Source organism: Aethalodelphis obliquidens, unplaced genomic scaffold (assembly GCF_003676395.1).
Source record: "Aethalodelphis obliquidens isolate GAN/ISIS:26980383/991018 unplaced genomic scaffold, ASM367639v1 scaffold49, whole genome shotgun sequence".
Taxonomy (NCBI): Eukaryota; Metazoa; Chordata; class Mammalia; order Artiodactyla; family Delphinidae; genus Aethalodelphis; species Aethalodelphis obliquidens.
Window position 1 is genome coordinate 13,668,306 of NW_020837993.1, and position 12,192 is coordinate 13,680,497.

Sequence of the window (12,192 nt, forward strand, 5' to 3'; positions counted from 1 at the left end):
TGTTCTCTAGGGCATTCTTATCATTCAGCCAGTGCTTAAAGCAGGATTTTCCATTTTAGGTTACATTTTTGTTCTAAATCATCTTCCATCTGGAAGAAACTACATGGGGTTGTGAACCCAGATTTAGAAACTATGAGAACTGCAATCTATTTGCTCCTAATGATTTGAGCCAATAGATTAACCTCTTTGGGTTTTGATATCCTTATTTGTAAAATAGAGATTTCTCATTTACCTTACCTAATTCCCCTAACTTATCACAAAGGAGACATACAGCATTATTCCTAAAGCATTAACATAACAAATAGATTAGAAGATTACAACTTCCTTGTCAATATTCAATGCAGGGTGTTGTATCATTTTAACTTTGATAGTTACTCTCGAAATATCTGAACCCAATTGTTGCATATAAACATTTAGGTCAACTTTCACCATAGTCTGCCCTAAATAGACCCATCGCTTCCTGAGAAATAGAGAAGTAATACTGATTGCTGACTTATTAGAATATTCTGTCTATTTATGTTGATGTCAAAAGAGATACATTTAAATACTCTGGTTCTAAAAGTAGAGCACTGTAATTTATAATTATTTTCAAAAAATTTTATTCCTTGCCTTGTTGTCATTTTTCCCAAGGTGATTCTTCATTATGTCCTCATTAAAAATAACAAACACTGAAATATCTATAATACAAAATCAGCAGACAACTGATATGACCTTTTCCACTAAATATTCATCAGATTTAAGGCTGAGCAGCATGTAAATGCAGTAGTTAGATCTTCAAACTGGAATTCACCTAGCAGGGCTTCCAGGGTTTCCTGTAACAAAAGCTAGGACTTGTCAAGAAAATTATTGCAACCTGCTATGGAAGATATCATTTCCCATTAGGACTGAGATGTTTAAAGTGAGCATTTGTATGTATGTGTAGCCTTTTAGATCTAACCTATAGTATATTTTTCTCCAAACTACAATGCAAGGCTAAACTGTAAAGACTGTAAGAGAAATAAAAATAAACAGTAAATGAAAACAGAAGCTTCATAGTCAGCTTCATGTCTGCCCTTGGTTTTGGCCAATTTTATGCTGTGGTATAATGGAAAGCACAAACATCATTCTACAAATATAGCACCATTTGAAATAGAGAAATGCTTCTTGTGTGAAGTTTTAAGAGCACTCCTTTTGTTGACCTTTACCTTTCTATTATGAGAGGCTGAGTAGCGGCAATGGAACCTCTGTGTATTTAATGAACAAGGGATGCCAAAAATGGGCACCAGTCTTTTTGAAGAATGTAGTAGTTCTGTGCATCTCTCATACTACTCTGATAAAATGTAATACCTGATCTTGAATCCTGTGAAAAGGCTTGTCAGGATAAGTACTTGGAGTTTTCAGTGAATGGATGCTATAGGCATTTATCTGGTTATTCAAGATGAAAGACTTCTGAATATCTGTCTATATGTGTGTCCATGGCCATGACCATGTCTGTGTCCACGAAACATGGTGAGGTGGATGGGTTTTTAAGAATTAGGTACCATGAAGTAGTCAATTTAGGCAGGTTTAATTTTGATACCATTTGCTAATGGTCATAATTTCCCTTTTACAAGTCATAGAGGAGACAGAAACTGTTCCTTTTATACATGTTGTTCCTGGATACTTCTTCTAACAGTAAGTAGCTGGTCCACATGCAGTTCTTTGTATCACTCTTTACAAACAGCAAAAGGAAAGCCATGGGGCTTCCCTGGTGGTGCAGTGGTTGAGAGTCCACCTGCCGATGCGGGGGACACGGGTTCTTGCCCTGGTCCGGGAAGATTCCACATGCCGCAGTGAGCCATGGCCACTGAGCCTGCGCGTCCAGAGCCTGTGCTCCGCAATGGGAGAGGCCACAACAGTGAGAGGCCCACATACTGCCAAAAAAAAAAAAAAAAAGGAAAGCCATGGAGAACTGAGTAGTCACTTTGCCCACAGCAAGCACCCACCTTGGGAACACCTTCAGGTAGAGCTCTATCAAGCAGAGACCCGTAGGGCACCGCACCCTGGAGATGTATGAGACGGAAAGAACTTCCAATTCTACCTATTCACCTCACTGTGGTTGAAGTCAGCTTTTTCTCTACATACTACCCAGAAGAATTAGATTGGAACAGAGGTGAGCAGCCAAGTGAGACACTTTTTCCCAAGCAATTTCATGATGGGTTTCCTTTACATAATTTTTAGAAAATGAGTCAATCCACCCACCAAAATATGAAATATTTTTCAAAATATGACATTTATCCACAAGATCAGTTTATTTTTTAATGAACATTTAAGGTTCATATACAAAAGCTAACAGAGCAATAAGTCAATCATGAAATAACATACAGGGAAATAAAATGGAAAATAACTCATTTACAATTTCTCACCACTGAAGCACTACACACTGTCTGCAGTGAGGTGTGGTCAGTGTTTCAGACAGTGGATGCTCAGGCCAAATGCCAAGACTGTCATCACACTACTTTTTGTTTTAAGATCTTTTCTTTCTTGGTCATTGTTCAGTTAGTGGGGGGAGTCGGAGGGAGAGAAGTAAGTTTCATTCCCACCTCCCCCACAAAAACTATTTTTAAGCAGTTAAATTTTTCCTTGGGGAAACATTGTATCTGTTAATCTAACATATCATATATTTCTGTTATTAAATGTCTGCATAAATATTTGTTTATTCTATTTCTTAACATAAGATCATGCAGTACTTTTAATTTCAGAACAGTAAGAATTATCAAAGGCAATTAGTTTTGTACATAAATGCCCACAGGTTCTTTTTCAATGAAAAATGTGCTCTTTGTGATATTTGTTTCTTGTGAGAGTTGGTCAAGTAGTAATCATGGAGTATTTCCTAAAATATTTATTTGCTGGGAAAATTTGTATGAAATGACATTCAAAGTATAAAAAACATTGTTAGGTAACACTTGGAACAGTTAAAAATATACTTGTTTGTAAACTATCAATGTAAGATACTGAGCATCTGAGTATCAGAGCCATTGTCTCCTGTTTTTCTAGAAAGTGGCTTGATTTATCAATGTGACATCTTTGAAACATCTGACATTATATATAGAAACATCAAGGCAATATTATTTGTACATATTATTAAACATGCAAAAATTTCCTGAAAGATAGTGCCCAAAAAAGGGAGGTCCCCCAAGCTCAACCTCTCCTTGGTGCCCGTCACTGAACGTATGACTGTCTTGGAGTTTGGGAGCATGGCAGCTCATTTTGGAGAGGTAGCCCCTTTAATCACTGGCTCCCTATTCAGATATGTTGCCCAGTAAACTAGGTTGAAAGTGCCAAACAGGACTGGGAATATAATTCGGGACATTTTGTCTATCTTGCTGATGCTGTTGTAAGTCTTTTTGTTTTCAGAAGTCTTGTCTTCAGGTTTTACTGAGGCTGAAGAGGCATTTGAGGTCCCTGAAGGGGTCTGCTCCTTTGGGATGTTTGGGGGGTGGGTCATCTTCCCAGTAGTATAAGCATTTGTTGATTTATTTAGTGTAAGTTCACGCTCCTTTTTCTGCAAAATATAAAAAATTTAAGGGCATGACGTTTGCAGGCAGCTGTCAGTTCACTTCTAAAGGTTCTGAAGGTTTATCTCTCAAAAGAGAGAGACAGAAACAGACATAAAGACAGAGACAGAGAGGGTATCAGCTTAGCTCTGGCAGAGGGCAGCCTTCCACAGACTTCTAAGCCTAGAACCCCACATGGCCAGTCTTGGATGTGAAATTCTAGAACAGGCAAAATACTTTATGGTAGAAAAATTCGGAATAGTGGTTACCTTTGTTGTGGTGGGACCAGGAATGGACTGGGAAGGGGCATGGTGACCTTTCTGGAGTGCTGGCAATGTTCTCTATCTTGATAGGGATTTGGGTTTACTGGTGAACATGTTCATCAAACCTCAGCAAAAGTACCCTTAACATTTGTGCATTTCATACTATGTAAATTTTGCTTCAAAAGAATCAAACAGTAAACAAATATTGAACTCTAGTTAGTGACATGCTTACTGAAGTATTAGTGGGAAATGTACTATTTACTTTGAAATACATCAAAAAATACGATGTATTGACAGATGGATTGAGGATGGGTGGATGGATGAATGGATAGACAGATATTAGGTAACATAGATAGATAGATAAATGATAGATGGGTGGTGATGACACAAGCTCAGTAAAATGTTAATAGTAGACAGGTTTTCATTTTGTAGTTCTTCAACATTTCTGTATGTTTGAAAATTTGCATGATAGAATGTTGGGAAAAATTCTGTTCCTTTACCAAAGTAACATAATCTCATTAAATTAAATTTGGAAAACCAAAGAATAATTAAAGAAGATATATCACTATCTGAAAAACAGATCTGCATCCCATTGCTCATAGCAACATTATTCACAATAGCAAAAATATGGTAACAATGTGTCTGCCAGTCGATGGTTAAACAAAATGTGGTGTGTGTGTGTGTGTGTGTGTGTGTGTGTGTGTGTGTGTGTGTATACATACAATAGAATACACATTGGAACACAATGGAATAGTATTCAGCCATAAAAAAGGAAGAAAATCCTGCCATTTACAACAGGGAAGGACCTTGAGAGCATTGTGCTAAGTGAAATAAGTCAGACAGAGAAAGACAAATACCATATGATTTCACTTATATGTGGAATCCAAACAAAAAAACAAAAAAAAGCTGAACTCATAGATACAGAGAGCAGATTGTTGGTCACCAGAGGGCAGGGGGCAGGGAGCAAAATGGGTGAAGGTGGTCAAAAGGTAAAAACTTCCAGTTGTAAGATAAATAAGATTGGGAAATGTAATACACAGCCCAGTAACTATGGTTTTTTAAAAAAAGAAAGAAAATATATTAACCATTAAAAATATGTGGGAGGGAGCTTCAAGATGGTGGAAGACTAAGACGTGGAGATCACCTTACTCCCCACAAGTACATCAGAAATACATCTACATGTAAAACAACTCCTACAGGACACCTACTGAATGCTGGCAGAAGACCTCAGACCTCCCAAAAGGCAAGAAACTCCCCACGTACCTGGGTAGGGCAAAAGAAAAAAGATAAAAACAGCGACAAAAGAATAGGGGTGGGACCTGCACCAGTGGGAGGGAGCTGTGAAGGAGGAAAGGTTTCCACACACTAGGAAGCCCCTTTGTGGGCGGTGACTGCGTGTGGTGGAGGGGGGAAGCTTCGGAGCCACGGAGGAGAGTGCAGCAACAGGGGTGCAGAGGGCAAAGCGGAGAGATTCCCGCACAGGGGATAGGTGCCGACCAGCACTCACCAGCCCGAGAGGCTTGTCTGCTCAGCCGCCGGGGTGGGCGAGGGCTGGGAGCTGAGGCTCGGGCTTCGGTAGGAGCGCAGGGAGAGGACTGGCGGTGTGAACAGAGCCTGAAGGGGCTAGTGCCCACGGCTAGCCGGGAGGAAGTCCGGGAAAAAGTCAGGACTAGCCAAAGAGGCAAGAGACTTTTTCTTGCCTCTCTATTTCCTGGTGCGCGAGGAGAGGGGATTAAGAGCACAGCTTAAAGGAGCTCAAGACGGATGCGAGCCGCAGCTATCAGCGCGGACCCCGGAGACGGGCATGAGATGCTAAGGCCGCTGCTGCTGCCACCAAGAAGCCTGTGTGCGAGCACAGGTCACTATCTACACCGCCCCTCCTGGGAGCCTGTGCAGCCCACCACTGCCAGGGTCCCGTGATCCAGGGACAATTTCCCCAGGAGAACGCACGGCGCACCTCAGGCTGTTGCAACGTCACGCCGGCCTCTGCCACCGCAGTCTCGCCCCGCATCCGTGTCCCTCCCTCCCCCCAGCCTAAGTGAGCCAGAGCCCCCTAATTAGCTGCTACTTTAACCCAGTCCTGTCTGGGCGGGGAACAGACACCCTCAGGCGACCAACACGCAGAGGCGGGGCAAATCCAAAGCTGAAACCCAAGAGCTGTGAGAACAAAGAAGAGAAAGGAAAATCTCTCCCAGCAGCCTCAGGAGCAGCGGATTATATCCCCACAATCAACTTGATGTGCCCTGCATCTATGGAATAACTGAATACACAATGAATCATCCCAAATTGAGGAGGTGGACATTGGGAGCAAAAATGTATATATATTTTTCCCTTTTTCTCTTTTTGTGAATGTGTCTGTGTATGCTTCTGTGTGTGATTATGTCCGTATAGCTTTGCTTTTACCATTTGTCCTAGGGCTCTGTCTGTCCGTTTTTTTTTTTTTAAGTATAGTTTTTAGCGCTTGTTATCATTGGTGGATTTGTTTTTTTGGTTTGGTTGCTCTCCGCCTTCTTTCTTTCTTTTTTTAAATTACTTTAAAAATGTTTTTAATACTTATTTTTTATTTTAATAACTTTTAAATTTCATTTTATTATATTTTATCTTCTTTCTTTCTTTCTGTTTTGTCTCCCTTTTATTATGAGCCGTGTGGATGACAGGCTTCTGGTGCTCCAGCCAGACATCAGGGCTGTGCCTCTGAGGTGGGAGAGCCAAGGTCAGGACATTGGTCCACAAGAGACCTCCCAGCTCCACGTAATATCAAACGGCAAAAATCTCCCAGAGATCTCCATCTTAACACCAAGACCCAGCTCCACTCAACGACCGCAAGCTACAGTGCTGGACACCCTACGCCAAACACCTAGCAAGAAAGGAACACAACCCAATCCATTAGCTGAGAGGCCACCTAAAATCATAATAAGGCCACAGACATGCCAAAACACACCACCAGTCATGGACCTGCCCACCAGAAAGACAAGATCCAGCCTCATCCACCAGAACACAGGCACTAGTCACCTCCACCCGGAAGCTTACACAAACCACTGAACCAACCTTAGCCACTGGGGACAAACGCCAAAAACAACAGGAACTATGAACCTGCAGCCTGCAAAAGGAGACCCCAAACACAGTAAGTTAACCAAAATGAGAAGACAGAGAAACACAGCAAATGAAGGAGCAAGGCAAAAACCCACCAGACTTAACAAATTAAGAGGAAATAGGCAGGCTACCTGAAAAAGAATTCAGAATAATGATAGTAAAGATGATACAAAATCTTGGAAATAGAATGGAGAAAATACAAGAAATGATTAACAAGAACCCAGAAGACCTAGAGAGCAAACAAACAGTGATAAACAACACAAAAAATGAAATTAAAAATTCTCTAGAAGGGATCAATAGCAGAATAACTGAGGCAGAAAAACGGATAAGTGGTAGATAAAATAGTGGAAATAACTACAGCAGAGCAGAATAAAGAAAAAAGAATGAAAAGAATTGAGGACAGTCTCAGAGACCTCTGGGACAAAATTAAACGCACCAATATTCTAATTGTAGGGGTCCCAGAAGAAGAAGAGAAAATGAAAGGGACTGAGAAAATATTTGAAGAGATTATAGTTGAAAACTTCCCTAATACGGGAACTGAAATAGTTAAAGACCAGGAAGCAAGGAGAGTCCCATACAGGATAAATCAAAGGAGAAACATGCCAAGATACATATTAATCAAACTATCAAAAATTAAATACAAAGAAAAAATATTAAAAGTCAGCAAGGGAAAAACAACAAATAACATCTAAGGGAATCCCCATAAGGTTAACAGCTGATCTTTCAGCAGAAACACTGCAAGCCAGAAGGGAGTGGCAGGACATATTTACAGTAATGAAGGGGAAAAAATCTACAACCAAGATTACTCTACCCAGCAAGGATCTCATTCAGATTTGACAGAGAAATTAAAACTTTTACAGACAAGCAAAAGCTAAAAGAATTCAGCACCACCAAACCAGCTTTATGACAAATGCTAAAGGAACTTCTCTAGGCAGGAAACACAAGAGAAGGAAAAGACCTACAATAACAAGCCCAAAACAACTAAGAAAATGGTAATAGGAACATACATATCGATAATTACTGTAAATGTAAATGGATTAAATGCTCCAACCAAAAGACATAGACTGGCTGAATGGATACAAAAACAACACCCATATATATGCTGGCTACAAGAGACCCACGTCAGGCCCAGGGACACATTCAGACTGAAAGTGAGGTGATGAAAAAAGATATTCCATTCAAATGGAAATCAAAAGAAAGCTGGAGTAGCCATTCTCATATCAGACAAAATAGACTTTAAAATAAAGACTATTACAAGAGACAAAGAAGGACACTACATAATGATCAAGGGATCGATCCAAGAAGAAGATATAACAATAGTAAATATTTATGCACCCAACAGAGGAGCACCTCAGTACATAACGCAAATGCTAACAGCCATAAAAGGGGAAATCGACAGTAACGCATTCATAGTAGGGGACTTTAACACCCCACTTTCACCAATGGACAGATCATCCAAAATGAAAATGAATAAGGGAAACACAAACTTTAAATGATACATTAAACAAGATGGACTTAATTGATATTTATAGAACACTCCATCCAAAAACAACAGAATACACTTTCTTCTCAAGTCATCATGGAATATGCTCCAGGATAGTACTTGTACTGGGTCACAAATCAAGCCTCAGTAAATTTAAGAAAACTGAAATCGTATCAATTATCTTTTCCAACCACAACACTATGAGACGCTATGAGATAGCAATTACAGGAAAAAATCTGTAAAAAGTACAAACACATGGATGCTAAACAATACACTACTTAATAAAGAAGTGACCACTGAAGAAATTAAAAAGGAAATCAAAAAATACCTAGAAACAAATAACAATGAAAACAAGACGACCCAAAACATATGGGATGCAGCAAAAGCAGATCTAAAGGGAGGTTTATAGCAATACAATCCTACCTTAAGAAACAAGAAGCATCTCAAATAAACAACCTAACCTTACACCAAAAGTAATTAGAGAAAGAAGAACAAAAAAACCCCAAATGTAGCAGAAGGAAAGAAATCATAAAGATCAGATCAGAAATAAATTAAGGAAATGATAGCAAAGATCAATAAAACTAAATGCTGGTTCTTTGAGAAGATAAATAAAATTGATAAACCATTAGCCAGACTCATCAAGATAAAAAGGAAGAAGACTCAAATCAATAGAATTAGAAATGGAAAAGGAGAAATAACAACTGACACTGCAGAAATACAAAGGGTCATGAGAGACTACTACAAGCAACTATATGCCAATAAAATGGACAACCTGGAAGAAATAGAAAAATTCTTAGAAATGCACAGCCTTCTGAGACTGAACCAGGAAGAAATAGAAAATATGAACAGAGCAAACTCAAGCACTGAAATTGAAACTGTGATTAAAAATCTTCCAACAAATAAAAGCCCAGGACCAGATGGCTTCACAGGCGAATTCTATCAAACATTTAGGGAAGAGCTAACACCTATCCTTCTCAAACTCTTCCAAAATATAGCAGAGGGACGAACACTCCCAAACTCATTCTACGAGGCCACCATCACCCTGATATCAAAAGCAGACAAAGCTGTCATAAAGAAAGAAAACTACAGGCCAATATCACTGATGAACATAGATGCAAAAATCCTCAACAAAATACTAGCAAACAGAATCCAACAGCACATTAAAAGGATCATACACCATGATCAAGTGGGATTTATCCTAGGAATGCAAGGATTCTTCAATATACGCAAATCAATCAATGTGATACACCATGTTAACAAACTGAGGGGGAAAAATATATGATCATCTCAATAGATGCAGAGAAAGCTTTCAACAAAATTCAACACCATTTTTGATAAAAACCCTCCAGAAAGTAGTCATAGAGAGAACTTACCTCAACATAATAAAGCCCATACATGACAAACCCACAGCCAGCATCATCCTCAAAGGTGAAAAACTGAAACCATTTCCACTAAGATCAGGAACAAGAAAAGGTTGCCCACTCTCACCACTATTATTCAACATAGTTTTGGAAGTTTTAGCCACAACAATCAGAGAAGAAAAGGAAATAAAAGGAATCCAAATCGGCAAGAAGAAGTAAAGCTGTCACTGTTTGCAGATGACATGATACTATACACAGAGAATCCTAAAGATGCTACCAGAAAGCTACTAGAGCTAATCAATGTATTTGGTAAAGTAGCAGGGTACAAAATTAATGCACAGAAATCTCTTGCATTCTTATACACTAATGATGAAAAATCTGAAAGAGAAATTAAGGAGACACTCCCATTTACCATTGCAACAAAAAGAATAAAATACCTAGGAGTAAATCTTCATAAGGAGAAAAAAGACCTGTATGCAGAAAACTATAAGACACTGATGAAAGAAATTAAAGATGATACAAATAGATGGAGAGATATACCATGTTCTTGGATTGGCAGAATCAACATTGTGACAATGACTATACTGCCCAAAGCAATCTACAGATTCAATGCAATCCCTATCAAACTACCACTGCCATTTTTCAAAGAGCTAGAACAAAAAAATTCACAATTTGTATGGAAACACAAAAGATCCCGAATAGCCAAAGCAATCTTGAGAAAGAAAAACGGAGCTTGAGGAATCAGGCTTCCTGACTTCAGACTATACTACAAAGCTACAGTAATCAAGACAGTATGGTACTGGCACAAAAATAGAAAGATAGATCAATGGAACAAGATAGATAGCCCAGAGATAAACCCACACACATATGGTCACCTTATCTTTGATAAATGAGGCAAAAATATACAGTGGAGAAAAGACAGTCTCTTCAATAAGTGGTGCTGGGAAAACTGGACAGCTACATGTAAAAGAATGAAATTAGAACACTCCCTAACACTATACACAAAAATGAACTCAAAGTGGATTAAAGACCTAAATATAAGGCCAGACACTATCAAACTCTTAGAGGAAAACATAGGCAGAACACTTTACGACGTAAATCACAGCAAGGTCCACTTTGACCCACCTCCTAGAGTAATGGAACCCAATGAAACTTAAAGCCTTTTGCACAGCCAAGGAAAACATAAACAAGACCAAAAGACAACCCTGGGAATGGGAGAATATATTTGCAAATGAAGCAACTGACAAAGGATTAATCTCAAAATTTACAACCAGCTCATGCAGCTCAATATCAAAAAAACAAACAACCCAATCCAAAAATGGGCAGAAGACCTAAGTAGAGATTTCTCCAAAGAAGATATACAGATTACCAAGAAACACATGAAAGAATGCTCAACATCATTAATCATTAGAGAAATGCAAATCAAAACTACAATGAGATATCATCTCACACCGGTCAGAATGGCCATCCTCAAAAAATCTAGAAACAATAAATGCTGGATAGGGTGTGGAGAAAAGGGAACCCTCTTGCACTGTTCGTGGGAATGTAAATTGATACAGAGACTATGGAGGTTCCTTAAAAAACTACAAATAGAACTACCATACGACCCAGCAATCCCACTACTGGGCATATACCCTGAGAAAACCATAATTCAAAAAGAGTCATGTACCAAAATGTTCATTGCAGCTCTATTTACAATAGCCAGGACATGGAAGCAACATAAGTGCCCATCAACAGATGAATGGATAAAGAAGATGTGGCACATATATACAATGGAATATTACTCAGCTATAAAAATAAACGAAATTGAGTTATTTGTAGTGAGGTGGATGGACCTAGAGTCTGTCATACAGAGTGAAGTAAGTCAGAAAGAGAAAAACAAGTACCATATGCTAACACATATATATGGAATTTAAGAAAAAAAAATGTCATGAAGATCCTAGGGTTAAGACAGGAATAAAGACACAGACCTACTAGAGAATGGACTTGAGGATATGGGGAGGGGGAAGGGTAAGCTGTGACAAAGTGAGAGAGTGGCATGGACATATATACACTACCAAATGTAAAATAGATAGCTAGTGGGAAGCAGCTGTATAGCACAGGGAGATCAGCTCGGTGCTTTGTGACCGCCTAGAGGGGTGCGATAGGGAGGGTGGGAGGGAGCGAGACACAAGGGGGAAGAGATATGGGGATACATGTATATGTATAACTGATTCACTTTGTTATGAAACAGAAACTAACACACCATTGTAAAGCAATTATACTCCAATAAAGATGTTAAAAAATATGTGAAAGATGAAAAGCAGAGAGGAAGTGCATGGAGAAGGAGCAAGAAGAAGCAGTGAAAAGTGAGGTGGAATAAGAGTGCATATGTACCCAGATGCAGGGAGCACAATGACCCCGGGGCCACAGTGAGGGTGACCACAGCGTCAGAGCAGAGCAGGGTCTGTGGGCCACTCCTCAGAAATGGTACGGTT

The 12,192-nt window shown here is 39.3% G+C and overlaps 1 protein-coding gene across 3 annotated transcripts in view; it reads right to left on the bottom strand.

Annotated features, from left to right (window-relative positions):
- Nucleotides 1-2,252: 2,252 nt before the first annotated feature.
- GABRA5 (gamma-aminobutyric acid type A receptor subunit alpha5) overlaps nucleotides 2,253-12,192 on the bottom strand; it is a 102,855-nt gene continuing 92,915 nt past the window's right edge. For 2 of the 3 annotated variants that reach the window (XM_027083097.1, XM_027083098.1), the window contains exon 11: nucleotides 2,256-3,523. In XM_027083097.1, coding sequence (XP_026938898.1) covers nucleotides 3,224-3,523 — 300 coding nt within the window. In that variant the 3' untranslated portion in view covers nucleotides 2,256-3,223. Of the gene's footprint in view, nucleotides 3,524-12,192 lie in introns of all 3 variants that reach the window. The other variant, XM_027083099.1, reaches the window with a different exon arrangement.